Here is a 26,810-nt window from a genome sequence, read left to right as displayed (position 1 = left end):
CGAGGTACGAACAGGAGATTGGGAACAGAGAGGGAATAAGGGGACAGACTGAGCCTGCAGCAGCAGAAGGCAGGAAACAGTCTGTCTGAGAAGACATACCCTTCCATCCAGCGTCAGAAGAATGGAGTCACTCTTGATGTCTCGGTGAATGACCCCCTGAGAGTGGAGATACGACAGAGCCTGCAGCACTGATTCACACACGGTTGCAATTTGCTCTTCATTTAGCCTGAAATTAAAGATGCGGGAGTTTAACCGCGTTGTGCTGGACGGCAGACAGTACTCGTTCACAGCTCCTCTTGAAAGGCACCGTGCAATTTTGAACCTGAATTGCAGATACATGTTTTGGTTCCCCACGGCCGTTACTGTCTCACTCTTACTGTTCTTCTATGATTGTCTTTCATTGTTGAAAACACTTTTGTCTTGGCAGTTCGCAATTTTAAGTTTTCATAAGTCTAATACAGAAAAAGTGCATTTTAAATCTTGTGTAAATCCATTCTGCAAGATGCTGTGCCAAGCAATTCTGATAGGCAAGGCTGCTGCTCCATGCCAAGGTGCCACATAACTGTTGAGACAGCTTTTCTTAAAGCAAATACAGTAAAGCTATTGTTCACAAGGCATATTGTGCAACTTTACCCAGAGCGCATCTAGATACGTAATTTGCTAGAGAATATAGGGATCCTTTACAGGTTCCTTGCAGCTAGACACCCTGGACACTCAAACCTAAAGGCAGCACAGGTTACAAGAAGGGAAGATGCTCCTGAATTTCACCACTCTTAGCACACCCAGTATGAGCACCAAGAGCCTTATCTTTAGAAGCTGCTTCTGTCTGGAATACTAACACAAGAACCTTCCTGATCAAGCGTAAATGAAATGGTAGAAATGCAAATTACCTCCCATAACTGGGGAGAGCAACAGCGGTCTCTGCACATTCCTACCGAGCAATGCTAGCAGTTAAGTATTTCAAAGCACAGCTGAAGTGCCCAGTTTGAGTACTTCTGATTCTCAGCCTGTCTCTAGCAGTTGTTTCAAACCACTCTCACTTGGGGGCATGGAAACGATACCCACTCAAATCCAGGTCTGCGAGCAAGGCTAAGGAGAGCGCTCAGGAGGCAGAGCTGGGCAGAGCGCACCAGGACCTTCTAAATACACAAGAGCAATTTCTAAATGTTCACGAAGGAGGCTGCACTGCCAGCAGAGGGATCGCTCGTTCAGTAGTCCCTATCTGACTGTACCAAAGCACCAGCTGGCCAGGACAGTGCGTGTTGTGGCCACACTGTGCCACGCTGATGGCAAATACATCTGAAGGAGAGCAGCAGGCTACTTCTGCCATTCTGATCTAACCTCCAACAGGAGAGGGACTTCAACACAAAACCCAACCTGTTTAGAGACAGTGCTTTTCATTTCAAACCGCATGAGCCGTAAGAAAAGCTGGAACACTTCTGAGCTCTAACCAGAGTGACACTTCCAGCTTGTCATGTATGGAATTTGGTTTCAGTCAAGTGACTGTGCAGTGTAAAACAGATTATAGAGGATTAGCTCACTCCTGGAGATGCAAATCAGTTATCAGCTTCAGCGGACGTTTAATGAGCAGAATGAGGGTATTTTCCTCCCTGTGAAAAACTGATAAAGGCTTGCAGCTTACTTTTGGTAAAATGTTATGGTTAGAACAGATCCTGTTTCACTGTGTGGAAAAACAAGCTTTCACTAAAAGGTTCAAAGGAAGGCTTGGTAAAATAATTCAAACCTAGGCTGAGGTCCCACAATGGAGTTCAGCCTCACCAGTGACACAGACCCTTCATAGACCTCCACAGAACATTTGGGTTTTTTAGCTGTAGTTCCATTGGTTCTAACAGCAGGTGAGAGCTACACGAGTTTCACTGGCTCTGCAATGCCATAACTCAGCACTCTCCAAGACGAAATGTTCTCTTTCCCATCCAGCAGCAGGTACCTGACTTACAGTGAAACTCTGGCTCTCAGACCCCGAGATGTGCCTCTGAACTCAGTGCTAGAGGGCCCGGCCATCTCAGTGTCTCCAAGACACTCCTTACAGGTGGGGTTCTAGAGGCTACAAAGGACAATATGCTTTTTCTCCCAAACGCATCACAGATGCAAGTCCAAAGCAGAGACTCCAACAGAGCAAGCTACATGCCTTAAATCCACCACAGGATCAGTACAGGCTAGCGAAAGCATGTCAGTGAATTAAAGGCATACACTGATTCAAAAAAAGCAAATACAATTAGTGTTAGCAATACTACCTAATTGTAATCCAATTAAGATTCTGAATCTTCATAAAAAAAAGCTCATCCTACAGACTTTCCTGGTCAGTCTTTTCGTTGCCACTCCCTGCACCAGTCTACAGCCCCCAGGAGCACCCAGAAGCAGGAGGAGGGTGCTCCAGGGTCCTGGGTAAGACACAATCATTGTAGCTGCATCTCCGGAACACCGTGTGAGTGGGACTCTGGAGGACATTTCAGAACAACTTCTTTGCCCTACAGGATTGCTTTGGTCATTAACTAACATGAAGTGGTGTGGATAAGAAAACAAATTTAGGAGAGTGTCCAGTAGTTGCTATCTTTAGGCAATGAGATTTGGGAAGGAGTCCAGATCTCAAGGCTCTGCTGCACTTCTCCAGAGGAGTTAGTCACAAATTCAACCTCACTAAGGTTGTACCACTGAAAACTATTTCTGCATGCTCTTTAACTGTTCAACGTGCTTCCTGGCCAGAATACAACAGATATAGTAAGCAGTACTTTTCACAAGTACTGTGTTTTACAGGGAAGGTTATCCAGTAGATGGAGAGTGGGTATCTAAATGGCTAAGTACTGTAAATGAGGTCCCTTCTACATCAGAAGTATTATCACATACTTCAAATGGATGACACTTATAAAGTGTAATAGTTTCAGAGCACTGCAGTCATGAGATCTCCAAGGGAAACTATTCTTCCCAGAAATCTCCACTCTTCTGCTCTTGCCTGTCAGGCGGGAACACAAGCGCTGAAGTTTCAGGTTTTTGCTTCGTACCTGATCTGAGAGACAATGTCTGTGAGGGCTCCTCCCTGCAGGAACTCCATCAGCACCCACAGCTCCTCTCCTACTAGGTAGCTCTTGTACATCTCCACTACATTGACATGTTGGTAGTCCCTCATTATCACCACCTGTAAGAACACAGCAGAGACCTGACCACCACAAAATCGCTAACAACACTTGATCTTACCCAACAAAGCAAGCACGCACAACCCTATGAGTACAACACAGTAGCCTCCATCCCCCCAGTCATTTTTTCTTCTTGGTACTAGCATAATGCTGTTAAAAGGAAGATGTCTTCTGCTCTTCCCTTCTTTTTCTCACACAGACTGTTACTGCAGCTTGACGCTGGACAGCAGAACCCCACCTCTCCTCGCTATGCTCACCTCATTAAAGAGGAGCTCCCGGCGCTGCTGCTTTCTCAGATCCATCATTTTCACTGCCACCTGCCGCCCCGAGTGCTTCTCTCGAGCAATACAGACGATACCCGTGGACCCTTCACCAATCTTTACATAATTCTCCAGCAACGTCCGGGGATCGCCCTGGTCCACTACCATCCGAAGGGCAGCTTTGAACTGCTCGTGAGTCACGACCACCGGGTCCTCAGTGGCCTGCTGCCCTTTCACAGCAGAGTCCTGGGGCAGGTGGAGGTTGCTAGAACTTGTCTGAGTCTGCCAGTTCCTGGGAGACCCCGCGGGTGACGGCCTGCCTTGTGGTGGTGCCATTGCCTTCTCCACCGTGGGTGACTTCTGGGGGGTCCCAGCTTCTGAGATCATCCTGGGGAAATCGGATGCAGGCTGATCTGATGGAAGAGACTGGGCTTTGGCTGCTGGGCTGCGTGGTGAACCCCACTGCTGGGGCCTGAAGAAAGCATTAGGCTTTGAGGGGAGAAAATACAAAAGTGGAAAGAAAGAAAAAGCAATGGTTAGATTAACAAGAAGTGTCGGGAATCACCTGTATGTTACACCACTCTGGCCTAGTACATGCTGTAGCAGACTGGCATCAAGAGCTCCAGGTTCTTGTCTCCAGCTCTGCCCAACACATGCTGCATGACTAGGGGAAGCCCCACGGATGCAGAGTTTCAAGAACCAGTTCCAGGATGGGTGCTATGCTTTAAGGATCTCCTAATTGAGGCAGTTTAAAAGGGACCTTTTAAAGCACATACTTTAAAAAAAAAAAAAAAAACAAAACACCAAAACCTAAAACCCACAATTAAAAAAGAAAAACAGCTGCTAAAAAGCATTCCAACCTTGCCACCAAAACTCAGGGGCAACCTGTGTTGCAGAGAATTTGAAAATCCTTTATCCCTCTCTGCCTCTGATCTTCCTATATATAAAAGGAAAGAGGACTCATGCCAAAGCTTTAAATCACTTTGATGTCTCGGCCTAATTCCCTTTGGGTAATTATGCTCTGCCTACCGAAAACTCTCTCTGCACTTCCCGCTGGTACCTGCGGAGCATTCCTGTCCATCAGACCCAGAACTAGCACTCTGTTTTGGGAAAAGCACTGTGAACCAGGACAGCTGTGGGCGGCCAGCATGAGACTTCAGCTGCATAGAGCCACCTGCCCCCTTGCCATCCTTCCGGCTCAAAACCGACCTGCAGTGAATTTGGATGAGCTTTGCTCCTTCCCGAAGTGCTCGAGCCTTTGGGAGCCCTCCCACTCAAGCACCAAGAAGGCCCAACCCTGTTTAGTTTACGAGATGTAGTAAGATCCCAGCCTGCGGTAACATGGCTCCAGGATATGCATTCCCACGGGAGCGAGCACTACGCATAGGTCTCCCGAGAAGGACGAATCCTGAAGTGCTAATGCTCACCCTGGAAGTGTTGACTAATTAAAATTCAACATCATCGAGCAGGTTAGGTATGAAATGCATTATACAGTTAGTTATATGTAAAATAACAGGGGATCTGACAAAGTAGCAACTTCAGAAAGAGCAAGCTAACCATTTATATTACAGGGCAAAATAAAAACTTCAAAGAAACAAGCTTTTCTCTCTCACAATTCAGACAGATTATTAATGAGGTTAATAATTGGGTATGGGAACCAGAAACTGCCAATAGAGACATTTTTAAAAGAGCATTCATTTTCTGTCTCAGACAGAAAATAATTGTATAGAATTTAATTCTGTGCACTCTGGGTTTATAATCAAGGATTTTTGTCACCAGTAAAATGTGCATAAGCCTAACACACATCCAGCTCACTTCCACACACACAGGCCCTGTGAGTACGGTTTCGGAGCTCCTGGCACCGGGCGCGGGACGCACAAACAAACTGCCTGTCAGAAATCACTTCCTCCTCATTTACCAGCCCCACCCCTGGAGTCCTGTGGAGACACGCTCATGGCAACCAAGTACTTGTTTCCCAACTCTTGTTTTGTCTCAGGGGAAAGAGGGGGGAAGGAAAAAAAAGTTTTATATAATCTAGAGCACGCAGAAGGGCACACAACATGCATGCGAGCTCCCACGTGTTTGTCTAACCACACATCAGTATTATTTCCCACTGCTGTAGTTTGACAGCCCCTGCATCCGCGTTTTCAGTCCTTGGACATTTTGAGGTGTCACTGGTTCTCCCGCTCCATCCCCCCATATCGGGTTGAAAGCGCTTTCGACCTTCCCATGGTGACTCCAGGCCCCCTGTCATGGCACCCACCTCCCTGTTTTCAGCCAGTTACATCCCCTGTCCATTTCATCTGTGATTCCACGTCTTACACATCATCATCTCACTTTGTGAGGCTTGACTCATCGGAGGCCGTTACGAACAGCCTAGATAAACAGCTGCCAGCGATGGTGCAGGTCCTTCCCTGAAGCAGGGAGATGAGTAGATAACCAAGGTCTGTCCTACCCCTCGCCTCTCACAAGCAGCTCAAGTTCAAACACACCCAGGCGCATCCACGCACCCATGCCATGGCAACCTCTGCTCCTCCTGCGACAGTGCTGCGGCACAGCAGACGCTTGCTGGAGAAGAGAGAGGTGGTCAATTCTGCTAAGCACTCAGGGATGGGCTCCAGCCAGCATAGCTCAAGCCCAGAGCCAGCAATAAGTGTAGTTTGTGCCTCACAAGAACGGGGTTCCTTTAAAACCCCACTGCCTGGGAAAGGGAACCCACAGGGAGAAGGCTGTGTCTGAAAGCCTTGAGCCTGATCCTGATGCAAACTGCAAGAAGCCACACGGGAGCCAGCCCCACCCCACAATACACTTCAGAACAGTCAGTTCTGGTGGGCCAGGGGTTCCTCTCATCTTCCTCCCAGTTCAGGGACTCCACGCCTGCTAGAAATGAGCCTGGCCGTGCACCAGCCCAGCCTTTGAAACCACCGAACAGCTGTGCAAGGACAGCGAGTGCTGGGTCAGCCTGCGAGGAACGAGAAGCTGTGGCCTGAAGGGCTGCATTTCCTACCCAGTAATAGGAACCAGAGATTTTCTTCTCCTTTAATGAGAAGTGAGTCATTTCATTCAAGATAGTTTTCCTGGGGGATGTAGCTATGAGCTGTCCCGTCCTCACCAAAACCCAAACGCCAGATTTCCTCTGACGGCACGCGGGTGCCGATGCCAGCGTCCCTGTTGCAGGCAGGCTGGCAGATACAGCTGTCACCAACAAGCTCTCCTGAGCTAGCTCTATTTTGCGCAGGCTAAAGAATACATTACTGACGTAAGTTATGGCAATTTCCCAAATGGCAAAAGGGCATTTATGCGAGTATATCGGCACTTAAGCTCTGCCTTTACTACCACAGAAGGGTAAAAATGAGTAAGTCCCCGCCTCCCTCCCAGCCTACGCTCCTGCACGCACAGCTCCTTTCTCCGGTAGATCTGGCTGCCACGTTGAGCTATGCTGAGCAGTATATTCTGCAGAGCTTAGGTGGGCTACACGTTTCCCCCATCCAGGACTATTTTGATTCCAGCATTAATCATAACAATAACAGATGGTTGCATGATGTTTCCCATTAAATTTGTTCAGCTGTGTAAGTAACCTCTGGAACTGTAAAGTCAACATTGCACTCACTCAAAAACTCTGAATAACTAACTGTACCTTTATCTGCAGGGAAGAGCCTGACTTGTTGGAACCACCGGATGAGGGGAACACACTGCGTAGCAGCCTCCTCTTCAAGCTGTTCTCCCTCGATTTGGAGCTGGGGCTGCCCTCCCCTGAGGGCCTGGCATTTGCCTGTCGTAGGAGGCAAGGCTGAGGCCAGCACTCTTCCGAGCTCTTTTTTCCAGTCTTCTCACTCTCGCCCAGTAGAGTTGGCATGTGCTGCAACCCAGAGGCACGCTGGAGGCAGCTTCCCTCAGCATCCTGGAACTCCGAAGGCCCGAGGGACTGTGCTTTCGTTACCATTCCATTGGGATGAGACTGTCCTTCCAGTCGGGGTTTATAATCTGGCCACATCGTCTGCCTCCGGGTCACCTTGGTCCCGCCGTTGCAATTGAGGTAGTTTCCGTATTTGTCTGCCCAGTCTGCCTCAGGACTCTGAAGGTACATGTCTGGGGGTCTGTCTTCCCCCAGGAGTCCCAGGGACTGAGCTCTCCTCCTGCTGGTGGGGCTCCTTCCCCTCAGGGTGTTCGAACTGATGGCAGAAAGCTTCTGGATGTCGTTGAGTATCCCGGAGATATAGCCTTCCACTTCCACCGTGCTGCCTCTCACCACGGTCTGTGAAACAGACATGGAGAATTAGAGTTCTAAAAACTAGGGCTCAGTTTATCTTGACAAAGGTTGCATTTTTGTCTGTCTAGCCAAAGATTACTCATGGAGTTTGGCAAAACAATAAAACCCAGAAATGTTTATTTCTGCCTCTTTTATTGTCCTTTACTGAAGGAAAAAAAAAAAAAAAAAAAAAAGAATCATTGGGTTACATCCTTCTGTCAAAGGCAGCAGTGCTTTCAGCCAGAACAGTGAATCCTGCTGCTGCACTCACTTTCTAAAGGACAACACTAGAGCAAAACCTGGATGTTTTAGCACTCCTGACTCTCTTGTGCTCAAATTGTGCTACACTACATCACTAACTTAGGCTCAACAGCATGCCCTAAGCTCTATCTGCAAAAATCACCTTCCTATTCCAACTCAAGGTTCATCTCTCCCCTACCACTCTTCCATAGCGCTGTACTCAGCCTGCCTTAGTCTGGTTCTGTACAATTTCTGCTAATGCATCTTAATCTTGACCAGGAAGACCACATCGTTCCAGCACTGCATCCCTCCTCTGTTCTGCCAAGCTATTACAATTAAAAATGATGAACAAAGGGTCACAACAGCTCACAACTGCTTTGTAAGCAAACAATGAAGAACAAGGCTTCCATCCAAACAAGCAACAGCACTTTACAAGTAAGACACTTGAAGCTGTCGCTATATTTTGCAGTGCCCTACCTTGTTTATTCTGGAACCGAAAAGCTTACAGAAGCTTTTTGTGTGCTGGGAACCAAAATGTTTCATTTCTTCACAGAAATTCACAGCACAGGATCACTCCTACACTTTCATGAATCTCTGCCTGAGGAAAATCCTTCCCTGGAGTGATGGCAATCTCCTGTTTGCTAACTGAACTCCAGGGATCTTCTAGAGATGCTGAATTAATTGGACCAAGCCTAATATTTAGCTAGTGCTCCAGTAATTTCAGCAGAACACCACCACAGTGCACAAAATGAGCACCTGGTCTGCTCGGCGCCTGAGAACGAAGGGCAGAATAGAAGATTTGGTCAAATAAGGTGAAGAAAGGACAATCTGACTCCTACCCTTGCATACGTGCATCACCTGCGGCAGGAAATCCTGCTCTCCAGCCCTATTGCAGCAGTATCCCTTCCTCACCACAATCATGCATCTCCCTACGCGGCCCCGGCTGCTGTCAGGAAAGCAACGTGCTGAGGACACCGACTTCTCAAGCTGTTTCCATCATTTTTGCACCAAACTCCATAGGGGAAAAAAAAATACCAAACAGTCAAAAATCCAGCCTCTGAAATCTGTCAGTGAGGTGGGAAGAGGCTTCTGTCCATTTCAATCCATCCCACTGGAAACGCCAGACAGACCAGTTGACCTCAGCAATGCACTCAAAGAGCACTGGTCCACAAACGAGTCCGAGCAGGGACGGATGTCATACGCACATCAGGTCACAGAGCACTCAGCAGGATGCCCCCACACCCCTGCTCATGCTTGCACAGGCAGACGGGAGAGAAGGAGGCCCTCCTCCAGCACTAACTGATGGTCAATGTTTCTACAAGCTGGGGAAAAGAGTAATTGCAAATAAAGCTGGAAGAACGCTCAAGAGCCCAGCTAAAGTCATTCCAGAAAGACTTGTGTCTAACATGTTTTCAAAATAAGAAGTCTCCAAGAACAGATGCTATGGCCTCTCTAGAAAACCCATTCCAGTGCTCACCTCACCTCCTGCATAAAAACTTCCTCAAATTAGACTCAAGCCACTGCTGTTGCACTTCTAGTCCATCAAGTCAGTCCTACCCACCGTGGACAGACAGGACGGAGTTAGCTGGACTTTGCAGCTCTGTTTAAAGACTGCATCAGATTAATGAGGAAACATCCAAATTTGAGCCAAATCTATAGGGAGTGCTCTTACAAAGATCATGCCTCACCAAAATTTAGAAATAAACAACCATGAGAGGCAGCCTAACAGAGTGTTTGCACTTGGACTTACTGGGGGAAAAAAACCAAACAAACAAAACAAACAAAACCAAACAGTATTAGTTTAAGACTCCTCTCCAGTTTTTAAAGACTGTTGGCTATTCTATCCTTATTCTCATAAAGGTTTGCTCCTCCTTTCAGCTTTTACCATGTGCAGGTTTAGTAACTCACAGATAGAATACTGGCCAGTACTAGCCTCAGGACAAACTCCAGCAAATCTCTTCAAGCACATTTTATTTTGGCAGCGATGCCTCACACTGTGCTTCTGAGTATACTTTTCCTTGAGAAAACTTGCTGGGTTTGCTCTGGGAACGCCACGCGTACAGTGTCAAGAGCCTGACTGAAGTCAAGATGTAGGAGCGCGCGCTATCATTTCTCCCTGACCCAAAGCCTGATACTCTGTGATTGATGGAAATTGAGTTGCTTGACATGATTTGTTCTTGATGAATCCACGCTGGCTGCTAGCTGTTACCCCGCTATCTCCTAGGAAGTGGTTGCAAATAGATTACTTGCTTATTTGTTCCAGCCTCTTTCTGGGAACTGAAGTTATTCTGACTGATCTGCAATTCCTTGAATTTCATTAGGACCAGCTGACTCGAAAATATGTAACTTATCTAAAAAGTCTCATTTCTGTTTATGTTCTTCTCTTATTCTAGCCTGTGTTCTTATCCCGTCACACTCGTGTTAATTGTGTTAGCCCACTGATCTCAGTTAACCTTTTAAATAAAAACTGAAGAAAAATTATTAATCATTTAAGAATTCTCAGTGTCACCTGTTATTAACTGTCTTCCACAATGAGCAGTGAAGAAATTCTTTCCCTCATCCTCCTTCTCCTCCTCAGTGTACTTGTGATGTCTCCTCAGTGCCCTTTATGTTCTTTGAGAATAACATCTCTTTGTGCCTTGGCCTTCCAGTTTTGTCCCTACATAAATTTCTTTTCTGTTTGCCCTTTCTAACTTGACCTGGTTTCCACCCTTCTGAGCAATCCTCCTGCAGTTTAAGCTCATTAGAGAGCTCCTGATCTAACCAAGTTGGTCTCTTATTACACATTTTAGCTCTTGTCTGGATTCTGGTCCTATCTCCTACTACATTTTGAACCTCAAAGCACATTCAGGACACCACAAAACAGAAGGCAATATCTCCTCCCTTTTTCTTTTACCTGTTCTTCCTGAGCAAGTTTTTCCTAAATCAGCATTCTGCTCAAAGACGCTGTGTGCCATTTAAACTGTAGGTTGGATTTGGCATTAATGCTTGCGTTATACTAAAATGCAGTCCCATTTAGTCCCCATGTTTTAAGCATCTGTACACAAAAAGCTGAATATATTCAGCAGATAGACAACTATTTTCTTTTACATCCCTCCTAAAATCCAAGTAGTAACATCTCTATTTTACAACTTACCTTGCAGTTTTTAAGGCACTGTAGGGTTTTTTTTTAACTGGGTACAAAAACTTCCCAGAGGCTAGCAAGACTTTAAACACAAGAATTCTGTCACCACCACCTTTTATTTCCTTTTCCAAGAGGTCACCATGAGTCTGCCTCTCTTCACGCAGCAGGTCCCTGCAGCTACTGGCAAACACACGCTCTCCAGATGCCGTTACCAGTGGCCATCCAAGCACAAGAGCCCTCTGAATTCACCCATCTACAAGGATCAGTAACTCGTTCCTCCTTACTGAAGGACTTGCTTTGAGGACATTCTCCTGTTTAGGATGTCCCCCTGTCTGTTAAACTACTGCTTTATAAACCCTTTTAGCCCAGACCCGCTTTTAGCCCTGCTCCCTCGTCTCCCATTCACTTAGCCATCCATGAACGCCAAGCTAGTGCTACCTCACGCTCTCCCACTCAGGCTTCCCTGTCAACTTAATTACCAGCCAAATCTGCTCACCCACGAGAATGACAAACTTGCTAAAACAGGTCTCTCCACAAATTCTCCTCTAGGCTTCCCCACACAACAGCTGAACACATCCTAATCCCTATCAGCTACCACGGGAGCTTTCGCAGGACCTCACTGTGGTGACAGGTAGCCAGCTGGTTATTTGAACAGTGACACCATGGCAGCTAAGGACACTACTATCCTTATTTCTGGTGAAGTTACTATGGCCTCAAAAAAAAAAATAAAGCCCAGCCTCTGCTATCCACTGAATTCCTTACAGACCCCACCCTTACCCTATTTAAATATACATGGGGCAATGGAAATATTGCCTCAACTGGGGCCTCTCCAGGGCATGGCAAAGCCCAGGGAACAGGAAAGAGGAGCCTTCCTCTCTTACCTTCATCGGCTGGAGTTGCATCCTTGTGATTCTTGAAGGGTCTACCACGGGCTTGGGGCGCCTCAGCGTGTCTAGAATATTCTGCCATTGAGGCGGCAGGCCCACAAATTTGCCCTCCTTTGGGTCAAATGAAGTGTGGACACGGTGCTCAAAGTTCTGCGGAGCCGAGATCTCCGGGCGTTTCTTCTTCTTCTTGCGGAACATGATGCCTGAATCAGAGAAGGCAATGCCATCAGTGCTCTTGCATGTCTAGGTCCAGTATGCCCAAGCAGTAATATCGCGTATCAATGATATTAGTTAATTACATTGTATGAAAAACATTCTCCAGAGACAAGCACTTTAACTAAGAGTTAATCATCTGCTCTTGCAGTTTAGGAAACAGAGGCTCAAGAGAGCAATGACTTGCTCTAGACCACCTAGCAGGTCAGTGGCAGAGCTGGGATTTCCAGTGACCTTTCTAGGGCTCTGCCCACTGTGAAAGAGTGCTCCTGATTCAGAAAAGAAACGGGCACCTGCTGCATCTACAGCTGAACTCCCACCGCTTGGCTTCCTTCATTTCTAAAAATTCGCATGGCCCGATATAAACGTTTTAAATATGTATGAGATACGTATTTATATTTTACAGGCTTGTACTGAGGTTAAAAGGCTTCGGATTCCAGTGAGTTCGCATTGATTCCACTACAAGCCTGGAATGAAGGGTGGTTATGAGCAGGGCTCAGGCTATCTTCTCACTGGTTGCTCCAAGTAAATAATATACACTTGATTCCCATTTAAAGATGACAGAGCTGTTGCCAGAGGAAGAGCTTGCCCAAGACTCATTTTGGATCTCAGCTTTTCTAGCTTTGACAGAGGGCTTGGGAGAGAGAGAGGAGGTGGTAGGTGGAAATCAAACTCTGTCAGCAGGTAGCTGAAGAAGCTAAAATTAAAAACTGAGATTCCTTTCTCCTGGGGGCTGAGAGAGACAGTTTGTGTGAACAGCCATTACAACTGCAACAAGTCAAAACCAGATAACACTTACATATACCCAAACACAAGAGATGTTCAATATGAATTTAGACTTTATAGCCAAAAAAAGAGACATGTAGATAGAAAGCTAGAAGTTTTATATCTTTTGGAAACTTGGAACATGGGAAGAAAAAGGAAGAGCTGCAGCTCTGCACGCAGTCACAGAGGTGGGAAAGCTTGAATAACTGGAGGACTGTGATGGATGGACACGATCTCTTCACAAAAGACTGATAGGGGAGGTGGGGGGAGGGGGAAGTTACCCTTTCCATGAAGAAACAGCTCAGAAGTAGGGAGATTTTCTATGGAGGGCAAGGCTTTTCACAGAGGAGAGTGGTGGGAGCCTGAGAGACAACAGGCATAAATTGAAACAAGAGAGGTCCTGACAGGATAGAAGGAAAAACTTTTCAAGACCAGGAGAGTCCAGCACTGAAGCAGGTTGCCCAGACTGTGCAGTCTCCATCCTTGGAGGTTTTCAAGAGCAGGTTTGCTCCTGAAGACACAGCCCTGCACAATCTGGTGGGACCCTCAGAGCGAACACTGCTTTGAGCAGGGGGTTGGAATACAGCTCTCTTGAGGACCCTTCTCCCCTGAATTGTTCTGCAATTCTATTGACTGGTTTGATGGCTTTACAGTTACAAGTATTCCAAGTTACATTTTCCTCTTTCCTGTTGAACAAAGAAGTTTAACGGGCAGCCTACTGTTGTGTGGATGCAATGGAACTGGCATGCTCCAGAGCTCATCTCTCCTCTCCACGATACTTTCTGTCAATGCACAGGATGAATTATGCAACAAAAGCCATAGGAGAGATGAGACAAAGCAGAGAGCCAGTGTCAAAACTTTTTAGGTAGTTCAGTGCTAAAGTTCTCTAGCTTGGGAAAAAGCTGTACAGTTTTCTTTAAGGCAATTCATATCCACCAGTAGAAGAAAAAAAAAAAAAACAAAAAACAAAAAACATGTTTATATGCTCTTCCCATTCCACTGACAACTTTAATACTAGCATTTGTCTCTCACGAATATTGCTTAAAGTGATGAACACTACCTCTTCCTTGACATTAGGATTTTTGCCACCTCATCTTCAGCTTTGTAGTGATCACTCTTCCCCTGTACAGGACCTCAGCTTCCAACTACTTATGCTGAATAAGTATTTACAAGGGTCAGAGGCACAGAACATGTACAGAGATAACATGTTTTGGTGTAGACATGAACATGCTTCTAAGGGACACTGGTCTCAAAAACCAGCACACCTCGTGCTTTTCGCCCCACAGTGAAATATATGCCAGACATTTTCCAGGTTGTTCCACTTAAGACTTGTTTAGGGAGCAAAGTGCAGCCACCAGAACAACAACTTTGCTTCCTAGTGCTAGGCTGAGATCCTGAAAATGCATACACACTTGCTTAAAATCTGGTTACCATGATCCTGTAGTCCCTGGGATGGGAATTGTATGTTGCAGGAGACTTTTACACCGTCTAAAGCCCCAATCACGCAATCCATCCTCGACGACATACGGACTTCACACACTGACAGTGCCCATTGCAATACCGTGTCCAGAAGCCTACTAAAGATACCTCACAGTTGATAAAGAAAGCAAAAGGCAAGGCAACTAAAAAACACTTACGAAAGAGGCTGAAAGCAACTAGAGATGTTTCGCAGCCAGAATAATCTTTGCTTAGAATGCATTCCAATGAAAACCCAAATACATCTTAACAGAGAGCTTACGGGAGGAGCGCCTGTGCTCCTGGTTTGTATTGCAACAGCTCAAACACAGCATTTCATCTCTGAAGCCCCTTAGGTGCTGCGTATTAACCAACCATCAAGACTAAAGTCATAAGGCAATTGTTTAAGGAAAAAGAAAAGGGAGAGACAATCCCGGAAAGGAAAGCTATCCTAATACCTTGTGGTGTTAGTACCACTCAAACCAACGGCTGGTCCTGCCGAGGAGCTTCCACAGCCTCCAAGGAAAGCTGGGAGTATATTTGTAGTATTAGATCAAGTGCTTCGGTTCCGAATCGTTGACTACATGGCAGTCATTTCCAGAGTGATGTTACTGTTTTAACCAGCATCTACCCTAACCCTGCTCCTGCTCTCACAGCTCCACTCCTCATCTTCATAATGAGAAGATATTCAGGACATAGCACACAGCATCTTTCAAGTTTCCTCTTTAACTGCTCCAGGTGGCAAGGGGTCCTGCAAAATGCAGTGTCACAAATGCCACAGCCATCAGCACTTGTAGTATCAATTGTTTTCTGAACTTTCCAATCATTTCCCCATCAGGAGAAGGATTCTAGCTAAACTATTTTAAAATCAATTTTTAAAAGCCCAGGTGATATTTTGGCCCCAGACAGACCAGTGGCTCTCCGCCAGCATATCAGTTTGCATAAGGATAAACACTACATGTGTATATTTACATTAACTCACTATCCCTGTCAATCAAGCCCTGGACTACACATAGATCCTATACCAAAAGCATGCTTCCTAGACCCAGAAAGGAGCATCTGCTAAGTTCATGGTCAATTTTAGGGTGACTAGCTGACATGGCCTGCATCTACCTTATTGGTTTATAATAGACATCTTAAACAACAAAATGTAATCAACTCCAAATACAACATCCCCCTGGGTATCCAGTGACATTTGCTTTATACAGTCAGCATCAATCTGTGATTAGAGACATCGCCCTTATCAGACAGGTGGTTTAAAGGTACACTGCATTAAGATCAAATGAAATTCATACACTAAAAATAGTTCTCTGAAACCCAATGGATCGTCACAATCTGTGTAGGTTTGCGTTTCATTGAGGAGGTCTGTATTTAACCAGCCTCCTTCACTTTGCGGTTGTCAAGCAAGAGCTGTTTATATTTATTTCCAATACCCAGCTAAATAATGTTTAAATAAAATACACAAAACAGGCCTTTTCTAATTCAGTCAGAAATTCATCAGAATATTTTATGCACATAACATTTTGTAAGTCAAGCCAACCCTGTATTTAAACACAGACAGCATCCCTGTAACATAACATGAATACTGTGACATTGATTTTATAATAAGCTACCAGACTTCAGTCTTTCATTCACTGCTGACAACTGTACTGTAAGAAATGTCACAAACATAAATAATAAAAGTCACTACCACAAGACAAAAGCGGTCGGAGATTGCAATTCTCTCAGCGATCCGTTCCTGCTGCCTGGGAAACCACGTTAGATTTTTCAACTCCAGATATAGCTGTTCCTGGATGATACAGTTCCCAAAGCTGTCACATCTGCCAGCGAGCACGAGAAAAAACCCCAGGCAGCAGAGCCAGAGCAGGGGGAGGGATCGGCCGGGAAGGAGGGGCGAGGAGAGAAGGGTCAGGCTCGGATGAGAGGAAGGGGTGGGAAGATTAAGGATGGAAGAGGGAAAGGGGAATGAGAGTTAGGAAGGGAGAGAGGAGCAGCTGGGAGACAGGCAGCCCGAGGAGCACAGCACAGAAAAGAATCAGCCCCACTGGGGGAAAAAAAAAAAAAAAAAAAAGAGAAAAAAAAAGAGGATAAATGTTACCAGGAATCGCTCCTTACGGCACACAGGTTCAAACAGTCAGACAACGCAGCGAGCATGCACTGTCATCGCATCTGCCTGGCCTCCACCCTGCACAGTTACACACTCATCGCAGTGTACGCGCACCGCGCTTCACCGCGGCCGTGCGCCCGTTCACTCACATGTACGCTGGATGAGAGCAAGGCGGCAGAGAGCTACACTTCAGTCTCACTTGCCCAGTTTCCAGTTAAAAATAAGCTTTCCCTCCCCCTCCTCAGCGCTTATCACACCGCTATCACAGATCTGGCTGCAGCCTGCCACATTCCTCCCGCGCCGGCCGGGAGATAACGCTGGGTCCCCGGGCTGGGGAAAGCCATTCCTGCGATTTCCAAGGACTCCCTCAGCTGACAGCCAAACTGCTCCGGCCAGCGACACAAGGAGGCGGTGAGGAGGACGAGAACTATTCCTGCAGGACCTGAGGAACTGCAATATGTGGATTGAGTTTGGAGTGGGAAGATGAAGACGATGCAAGAGAATCCACCCATCAAAAGGAAAAATATATTTCCATGCTGGTCACTGTCATGTAATACAGTTCAAACACAGCGCAAGTTAGAGAGGCCATTATCAATGCATGTTGTATGCGTGTATGCATGTGTTCGTGCACACGCACGTGTGAGTACGGTATTTCACTGTATTCCCTACCTCCTAAAATCCTAATGTTCACCCTCCCGAGGTTTCTGAGACGATTGTTATTTATAATAGGCCATAAACATTCATAGCATTTTGCAGACAGAGCAAAATGACAGGTTACTTCCCTGAGGAGCTTACAGATCTAAATGTGACTTCACACAGCAAGAAATGACAACAGAGGGTGAGTGGAAGGGGAGAGAAAAGCAAAATGGTCTGAAGTCTGAAATGGGATCTCAGAATAGAGAGCCCTGCACGATGACACCTTCCACGTTTGCCTGCAATTCCAGTTTTAGAAATACTGGTTTAGGTACTTTTTTCCTCCTAAAGGAAGAGTGGATATTTGCTTGCTGTGCTATGGCTGCCCCTATTTCAAGCCCTTTGCTTCCACTCCTCTCTCCCTCACCAGCCCCCAAAACCAAAGCTATGTGTCTGATCAAACCAGCAGCACAGCAAACTGATGTAATGCTCCAAATCCTGCCCAGACGCACACGTGAGCGCGCAGATTAACATTACATTACACATAAGCTTAGGGAGAGATGTATTTGTTATATCGGTGGGTTTATTTTTGACAAATGAGAGAAAGAACACAACTGCTTGACGCTTTGTGCCGTGCCCTCTACTGAACAGAGACTAAAGGCTACGGTGCTGCCCCCTTTCTCTCCTGCTCCGTTTCCTTGCTCGTAAATTAGGACTCAAACCTGAAGCACAGTGAACGCCTATTGCTGGGCTTTTTTGGATGCTGCTCAGTGACATGGGTTTTTTTTAGGGGTGTTTTAGCTATAAGAGACCAAATTCATTCTGGGATTTATAAAAGCACTTGCAGAGAAAATACATCTTGAACTTTCTGAAACCAGTACAGGTGTGTCCCAAATGCTAATAGCTTTTTCCCTTGACAAATTATAAAGTTTTTCATTATTTACACTCCCCTAGAATTCCCAGCTAAAGTCACTGTCCCATTGTGCCAGTCTCTGAAGTCATTTGTTTCATCTAAACAAATGAAAGGTAAGGAAAAGGAATTATTATTCCTCATTTACAGAAGAGAAAAAAAGATTACCAGTTCGGGTTCTTCCCAGCTACGTCTGGATTAGCAAACTTAAAAGAGCTTCCAGGTATGTCTCCTGGCTGCTTTTTAACTTCATCTCAAGGCCAGATCCAGGCCAAACACACCCTGGCTTCCACGGAGAGAAAACATGGGTGCACAGCCCCGCGGAGAGCCAAGGCATGCTCTGACCACATGTTTGATCTTGACAGCGGCACGTAGGTCTAGACAGCATGACAGAAACCAGCTGCTCAGACAGAAATCACACCCAAACCTCAACGCAATCCAATGCCTTCATTATAAGATTAGCCTTTTCCCATCTGTATTTGGTTTGCGAGGGTTACAGCTAGCAAATGCCACTGCAGCACCAAGAGTGGGCTGCAACTCGTCGCGTCCTCTTCACCCTAAGCCAGCGAGATGCACGCTGCGAGTCGTACAGCTGAGACATAAGCCACTCTAGCAACTGTGACCCTTTTTCCCCCCACCGTTTAAACACCTGATGTGGCCATGCCCTGTTCCGGGTACACAAAACCATACAGCACCGCATCTCTGACACTGCCTTACACACGCACACTCCACCGTTCCACGTCCAAAGAGTGACTGCATTGTTTCTAGTGGGCTTACTGACATTATTTGCCACAAAGGATGCACCGGGGTTAAAAACAAGCAGCTGTATTTTGCTCTTAATTCAGAAGACCAAAGAGCATCAAGATAGGGTGGGATATGGGACTTTGCTCTCCACCGTCTCGCGTGACAGATCCGTTCAAAAATACTACCGAGATTAGAATAAGAACATTTAAGGTTCTGTCTCCAAAAATTGACATGAATAGCAGTATCTTACATATGGGATAGGAGGTTACGTTGGGACAAGCGCGAGGGGCCACATCTGGCGTGCCGGGTCACGTGACGCACACCGGAGCCAAGGCCCTTGGCTGCATGTGGGGAACACGCCACTGCGGAGACCGCGCTTCGAAACGCTGGGTGCCACATCGTACGGCGCACCTCACCGTGCTCCTCCACACCGACGTCACGGATCGCAGCTCCCGCTGCCTCTGGCACGCTGGGTCACAAGAGGGAAGCTGTAGCTCCGCGCTGCAAACGTGCACGATGCACGCTTTACTGGAGGGAAGCACAAGGCAGGAGCCAAGCAAGTGTCACACACTCAGTGAGCACAGCCGATTGCTTGTGAGCAGACCTGTCCCAGCAGAGGCACTGGCAATCACACGCGTCTGGGATCACACTCCTCACTCCGGCAGCACGGCAAAGGGCTGGCAGAGACACCACAGCGATTCCCCAGACCTCCCGCTGGTACAAAGGTGCAAGAGTTAAACTCTGTTCCAAACAACGCTGAACAATCTTAGACCCCGTTTATGACCATTGTGTTCCCCCAAAGTGAGATAGATATATATATACACACACACACACATTTAATTGCTGCCAACAGCCTGCAAGGCAGTTTGCTGTGTTACCCCCACAGGATAACTGCTGGGAAAACCACAGCCTAGGCAGTGTGCCCCAAAACACGGAGGAGACAGGCTAGCTTAAACCTCACAACCCGGCTGACTCTCCGTGCCTTCCTACTCACTACTGCCAACACAGATACGGAAATTTAAATCGTAACAGACAGGTCTGCTCCTAGGGAGTATCAGTTATTCTGCTCTGTTTGGGAAGGAAAAACGCATGCCGTGAGTATGAACCTTCACACAGCACTCCATACATTAAAACCTGAGGTGCACTCCTAACACAGGAAAAGGTAAGTAACTGTTACTGTCCACAGCTACACTCTGCTCATCAATTACAAAATAATCTAATTACTAACTGCCTTACTCAATTACCAACACTACCACTTAAAATGGCTCAGCCCTAGGATGAATGTAATTTCCTGAGATATTTTTTTTTTTTTTGAGGGAAATAGATTTGAAATTTTAGGCTATCATCACCCTGCGTTCACATTGCTCTCTTACACCAGAAAATGGAAGACCAGTCTCCAAACAACATCGTCACTCATGACCAAGTCCTGGTGCGTTAGTCCCCAAGCCACATGGTAATCCTCCTGCAACTTTAGAAACCATACTGAGAAATTCCTTAAAAAACAAGACCTGTATTGGCCAAGTCCTGATTCTGCACTCCCTTGTGAGTCTGTACAACTGCAACTTGGAAGCTGATGCAGGAGGAGCGTTACTACAACAGACAAAAAAAACTGGTCCCCTAGGCCACAGCCTCCCTGGGCAAGGACTGAAAGCCTGCTGTGCCCTCTGCAGCTGTCGGTGTGTGGAGCACAAGGCACTGGTTAGCCTTCAGCTGCTCTCACTGACTTCAGAGCTCACGGACAGAACTGATGCACGGCTCTGAACATGATGAAACTTCAGCACAGGACCTCTGTTGTACCCTCAGCAAAACATCATGTGCAATGCAGAACTCGGAACCTGGCTGAGTTTTTACTTACAGTTGGAGTTAGTCAAAGCTGTTTTAAGCAATTTGCACAAAATATTTACCTCTTTGCTCTGCTTGTGAATTTCCCTAAATCACGTTAGAGAAGTAGATTTAAAAGTGGTCTTTATTTTCTGTTGGGAGGCAGGACAGTCAAACTTTTAGAGTGGTTCTCCTTGTGAATGAAAACCATTTTGTGACCAAGAGTTGTATTTCTCACTTTTGCAAGCCTTGGCAGTAGGACCCACAATATTCTTTCCAGGTCCATGCATACTCACACCCATCTAGACAGAAACCACCCCTGTACATAGAATAGGCTCTCCATCTGGAAGCACAGTTACTAATCCAGCAAACTATTTGCTGGTAGCTCTTTCTGCTGTTTGATCAGCTTTGCTGCTAGATACGTAACCCATGGCTCACACTTAGCACTCAGGATGTACACACCAAGGCAGTGCAGAACATTAACATCAATGTACAGCTTCAACCCATCGTCAGGAATGAGACTTTCCAGTGGGACAGGGCTTGAGGGAGAGCCATGCAGCAGCATTCCCTTCCCAGCAGCTGTGGAGGGGCTCAGCTGGCCCAGGTTTTACCCAAGCACAAAACTCAGAAAAGCAGAGGAAGACTCGGCAAATACCTCTTACTGTACGTACATCCCCCAGCCTCACCCGAGAACTCACACTCACCAGCCACAAACTTCTCTTCTCTTTTGTCAGTACTCTGTCCCCAAATACATTAAGGCATCAACGTCCTGGCAAAGAAGAGAGCAAACGCATCAGCAAACATTAACGGACAGGAGTGGTTTCTGCAGCTGTGAATACCTGGCTGTATATGGTGGTTGCCACCTATCAAAGATAATTAAGTACAAATGCCCAATAGAGTCGTAGATTGTAACTTAAACAGGAGGAGATTAGCCAGCTTTCAGATAGCCAAAAGACACTCACGCACCCGTACACACACGAGTACTACCACATCGTTTCAGTAAGCGTGCTGAAAGGATCTTGGCTAGCAGAGCAGCCAGAGGGTCAGGAGCACAGACACGAGGGGTTTTACCTGGTCAGTCAACTAGAGCTCTTCCTAAGACATGGTGGGGGTCCTTGCAGATGCAAAAGACTTAAGAGGAGATACTGCTGTGTCTCACGTAAAGGCAGTGAGCATGCATGTTCCTGACATGCTGTCTGCTTTCTCAAGCATCAGAGTAATTTTTAACCCCTTCTTCACCCCAGCACTTTAAGAGCATCACCCTGCAAGATTCAACACGCATTTCCCTCTCCACATTCCCCATCATCTTGAGTGTCAATAGGCTAAACGGCTAGACGCCAGGCACCACAGACCCATACAGTGGCCCACCTGAAAGACACTGGAAAGCAAAAAAAAAAAAAAACTGCAAGATCTTACTGGCAGTCCTGCTGCAACAATGCCAGTAGAGGACAATTCCAAGTGAGAGGAGAAAGAAGGGTCTGGAGGGCAGCTCTCCCACTGTCATGCAGCAAAGGCAATTGGAGGAGGGTGTTGCTGGGCTATAGGAGTAAAGATGAAGTAAACTTCTTTCCAAAGGAATCCAGGTCTCGGTTTTTCTTCCCTTCCAGAATCATCCCTTGAGAGAAAAAAAAATTGTATGACCCCTTGAATCATTTCCCTCTTACTTTGCCCTAGGCTGGCACTGCCAACACACGTGTGATCATTACGCTAATTCTTGGCAGCGGCACGGCTCAGCTCCGAAGGGAAGGGGTTAAGCCGCAGCAGCACAGCCGCTGGGGAGGGAAGACGTTAGTTCAAACTGACAAACCTAGTCCTCTGTAAACAGAGGGAACAAATCGCATGAAACAGCGGCCATTAGGATAGTGGTGTTATTGCTTTAAAGCAAGCAAGCCAACGTCAATCCCCAAATCCGCAGGACGGAGCTTACCCCTGACTCCTCATTGCTCCGCAGCCAGAGGTGAGGTGGGAATGCTCTGCCACTGGAATCCGCTGACACGCCGATAAACTTGAGAGAGAACGACGGCAGGAGAAAGAAGGAGAGGAAAAAGGGGCGGAGGCAAGTCTGACATGTTTGTACAGTGCCTGGTTCACCTAAGCTGCCGAGTTTGATTTCAGGGTGTGGTAGCAGATGGGACACAGAGCACTCAGCGCAGAGAAGCTTCAGATTCTTCTTCCAAGGAAAACAACACACACCGACTGCAGAGCCTCTTGGGACCACCTTGCCTTCTCTTCACCGTCTCTTGCTTTTGGTCCCTAGAAGGGATGAGAGAGAGAGCTCAGAGTCACACCTGTGCACCAAGCTTTGCTGGGTCTCAGGCAGGAACCCTGGGGAGATCATCTCCCATTCCCCTCCATCCTTTTCATCCCCCCGCTTCACTGCTGACCTATTAAAGCTCTGACTTGCTCGTTAGCTCTTCTCTCTTGGCTCCACAGCCTCAGGGCCTAGAGCTGCTGCAGTGTCTAACGAATCCCGACATCTCCGCCTGTGTCGCTTGGCTGCAGATTTCAGGATCTGCCACCAATTCCTCATCATTCCCGGCAGGAAAGCTTTGATTGCTTGCTATATGGCTGGCTATAGAGGAATTCACCAATTTATTTGCATTGCAGATGAGCAGCACATGACCTGGTGCTTTTGGTTATACTTTTCCCCTGTCACATAGCGTGAGTCAGTGCTGTGAGGTCTGGTGTCTGGTGTCACCCTATAATCCTGTTGCACTGCCTGTGCCATGCCTCAGGGTTTTCCGACTCCTGGAAACAGACTTTTCCACTGGTGACTTGTATTCTGTAGGACACCAGCTCCAGCACCGCTCAGCAGTGGTGGATGGGCATCGGTGGAAGGGGGTGTTGTTAGAGGGCATTTTGGGGGTTACAGCCCAGGACAGGTCAGCAAACCCATCAGCTGCTCTTTCTCCACTGCAAATAAAGAGGATGCTTGACTTCTCCCAACCTCTAACAATACTGGCTTAACCCCAAGATATCTTGAGGTCCAAAGAGCAGAAAGAAAAGCCTTCAAAATACACCCTCATGATTTTTTTTTTTTTAAAAAAAAACATTGGCTTTGTTGAACCACCCTTAAAACAAATAAATGAATGTCATGCTACAAATAATCATTAGGCTGACATCATTTCTCCTGGGAGTGGCTCGTCCAGCAGAGGTGGGCCAGCCCAGTGACCTTTTATCCATGTTTCCTCATTCCCATTTTCCTTCCCACCTATTTATCCCGCCTAGCTAGGCTGCGGTATCTTTGTACAACAGCCAGAGTGACAGATCTAGTTGGAACGCACAAGATCTACAGCAATATTATGGAGAAGGGACAGCACTGGGGTTCATTAGAGAACATTAAGGAAACCTTGGTGTTTTAGCTGATGGTCTGACATTCATAATCCTTGTTTCCAGACCTGCTAAGTTGTGGAAGGTTGCTTCCCAAAAGTGCAGTCACCACTTCTACATGACACTGCAGGTCCCTGCCTGCCAGAGCCTGCCAAAGAGACAGATTTCCTGCCTGTTACCTCACAGCAGCGTCCCTAGGGTAGAGGAAAAAGTTAGCCAGGTTCCTTTCTGTCTGGGGATTAGCTGGTCTCCTCCTATGGGACAGGGCCCATACACAGATGTAATCAAAAAGAAGATAAATTCATGTTAATCGTAGGAAACAACACAGTCGAGAGGGGGACAACATTCTTTCTCCAAAGGACTGGGACTTGAGAGGCAGCAGCAGCGTGGTGGAGGATCAGAGGTGAGGAAATAGAGCATAATCCTGCTAGGTGTGGAGGAAACGCAACAGTGACTGCAAACCATGGTTGTCATCTGCTGCATCTGTGCTTTGCTGATGTGCCAATCAGTGAGGAGTCGTCTACAGGATGATAGCTTTGGGAGCACCACAAAGAAATGTCATTTATCTTCTGCAAGGAGTCACCCAGGCTTGGAACTGGCTTCAGATTTGCATAAGGATTATATTTCACGGGCTTACATGCTAAAACAGTCTTCTAGAACAAGTCATAAGGGCTGTATAAATGGAAGAGCCTGATTTTACTTGTCAAGACACAAGCTTAGATGAAACCACGTCAGCTTTGAGTTGGAGTGAACTTTTGCAACCTACAATCTTAATGAAAAATTAGGACACTTTCAAGTCTTTCTATTCACAAGTTTGGTCCTAGCAGTCCTACACGCTTGGAAGAAAAATCTCCCAGAAAAAATGACGCATCTCTGATTTTCCCCTTTAGTAGTTGTCCCTTTATTAAACATTTCACTCCTCCTTCCCAGCCCACTGGTCCCTTCTTACCTAGAGAACCACACAAGATAATATAGATAACTACACTCACACATTTATATAAACACTCACGTATACACCCCACTCCTCCTACGGCTGCTATACTCTGCGTTGCTCATTCTTTCTTTGCTATGGCAGCCATAACTGGCACACAAGAAGCGCTGCAGGGTACATTGACTAAATGCTTGCATCGCAGACTGCCTGATTTATCTACACAGCAAATTCCCCACTCCACGTCCCCTCCCCAGACACAAAGCATAGCAAATTTCAGATCAAAACTGCCAATCTCGTCTCTTTTCTCACTCTGCCCATCTACGTCATTGCGTCACGAAAGCACCAGCACCTCATACCCTGCGCTGTTACTGCATTAGATTCCATTTAAGGCCATTTCATCTCTACTGGAACAGAATTTTGTGAGAGAATAAGAACTTTTCAATGTTTTATTGTGCCTACAGGCAAGATTGGGCACTTCTAATCTTAGGGGGGGGGAGGGGGGGGAGAAAACAAAAAGGACAACTGTACCATGTACGATGGCTTTCTGCCTTAGCCAGGAGAAACGTACCTGGCCACCTGTTTGGAGCTTGTGGGGACTGGGCAAGCTGTTAAGATAAATTTATCCTGCTTCAGTAAAGCTTCCAGGAGAAACCTAATACCAAGGCACAGTAAATCTGATGCAGAAGTAAGGCAATTCCAGCCATGGAGCCAGGCTGTGGTTCAGAGCTAGACCTCCTAGCAGTGCTCCTCTGAGCCCTGGGATTTGCTAGGAGGTACAAGTGCACTTCCATTAAAAAAAAGTGTGGTCCCTCTTCTCTTTCATGGCTCTTGAAATCCAAAGCAAGCTGACCAGGGAAGTGGAAAAAAAAAAAAAATACCTACACCAACAATTGGGGTCACTAGGAGAAAGGGTGTGTTGCAAATTCACAAAGCATCAGCATCAACTGGTGGGAGGAAGCACGAGATAGGAATCAAGTCTGCAAGTCTCATAATCAACACACGACATAGCCAGGACTGGAGATAAGGAGGGAGCAATCCAGATGCAGTTTCGCTTTAAATAAGCACTTACAGTTTAGCTACCTTTCCCCAAGGCTATTGCATTCAGAGGTGGGCAGAAAGTTTCTAGAGAAATTGCTAGCTCTGATGTCAGGGTGATCCTCCTGCTTACTGTGCATTGCTGACACACTAAAGGGAGCGTCCTGGAGATCCCGGCAGGACAGAGCCTCATCTTCTCATCTGATGAGGAGCTGAAACTAAAGCTCAAGAAGATCACCTGAACACAGCACATCATGCTATGTTGTTACTGGTTAAATTCTTGTGGCTTGGTAGACGTTCCCTGCAGATAATATCAATACAGCCTGGATCACAGTTATCTCGCGCTTCTTCCACATCTTTTACTTGCAAAAATTCACAGACATATGAGGTTATAACAGAAGTAACATCATGCTCCCCCAGACAAATCTGTGCCACCCTCTGCAAAAGGTGTATCCTGCCGCTTCCCACAAAAGTCAGAACGATTGGTCCTGCAATGGCAAGGTTGCAGCAGAAAGTCAGCATAGCCCTACCTTTCCCACAGACCCGCCAGGTCACCTTGGGAAAGTCATTTTGCACGCTGGTGAAATGCCTGTGACAATGCTTAACTCCCACAGAACAGAGGCGGCTTAATCTGTTGTTTTTTCAAGCGTGCTGCCATCCTTAAAGATGCTATAGAAATGCAGATTGAAATCCCCGGCTGACACAGGAGGAATACAGACTGCAGCTTCCGCTCGGAATAACTAGGTCAGTCAGCTATTGCAAAAGTATTAACCAGAACTCACAGAATTCCTAGTGGCTAAAATAACGGTAGCAAAAGTCTTAACACCATTTGCTGTTATTAGTCATTCTCTACCTCTGGGTACGTCCAAACCCAACTCTCAAGAGCCTAGAATAATTTGAGGGCTGGAGCTTATGCTTGTCAAAATCCAGCCATGTGGCTCCGTGCGGCACAGG

At 46.6% G+C, this 26,810-nt stretch overlaps 1 protein-coding gene across 5 annotated transcripts in view; it reads right to left on the bottom strand.

The window, feature by feature from the left end:
* Window positions 1-26,810, bottom strand: part of PAK6 (p21 (RAC1) activated kinase 6) — a 42,669-nt gene that overhangs the window by 5,078 nt on the left and 10,781 nt on the right. For 2 of the 5 annotated variants that reach the window (XM_086749096.1, XM_086749098.1), the window contains exons 3-10: window positions 22,488-22,813; window positions 21,977-22,175; window positions 21,265-21,329; window positions 11,907-12,115; window positions 7,050-7,667; window positions 3,410-3,901; window positions 3,021-3,154; window positions 100-226 (exon numbers count right to left, since the gene is read on the bottom strand). In XM_086749096.1, coding sequence (XP_086605222.1) covers window positions 100-226; window positions 3,021-3,154; window positions 3,410-3,901; window positions 7,050-7,667; window positions 11,907-12,110 — 1,575 coding nt within the window. In that variant the 5' untranslated portion in view covers window positions 12,111-12,115; window positions 21,265-21,329; window positions 21,977-22,175; window positions 22,488-22,813. Of the gene's footprint in view, window positions 1-99; window positions 227-3,020; window positions 3,155-3,409; window positions 3,902-7,049; window positions 7,668-11,906; window positions 12,116-16,035; window positions 16,153-16,601; window positions 16,614-21,264; window positions 21,330-21,976; window positions 22,176-22,487; window positions 22,814-26,810 lie in introns of those variants that run through there. The other 3 variants (XM_086749099.1, XM_086749100.1, XM_010128208.2) reach the window with 3 other exon arrangements.

This window comes from Chlamydotis macqueenii, chromosome 5, assembly GCF_036417535.1.
Source record: "Chlamydotis macqueenii isolate bChlMac1 chromosome 5, bChlMac1.mat, whole genome shotgun sequence".
In the NCBI taxonomy this organism is placed as follows: domain Eukaryota; kingdom Metazoa; phylum Chordata; class Aves; order Otidiformes; family Otididae; genus Chlamydotis; species Chlamydotis macqueenii.
Note: the sequence above shows the minus strand (reverse complement) of the source record. Positions and strands in the feature narration are given on the sequence as shown.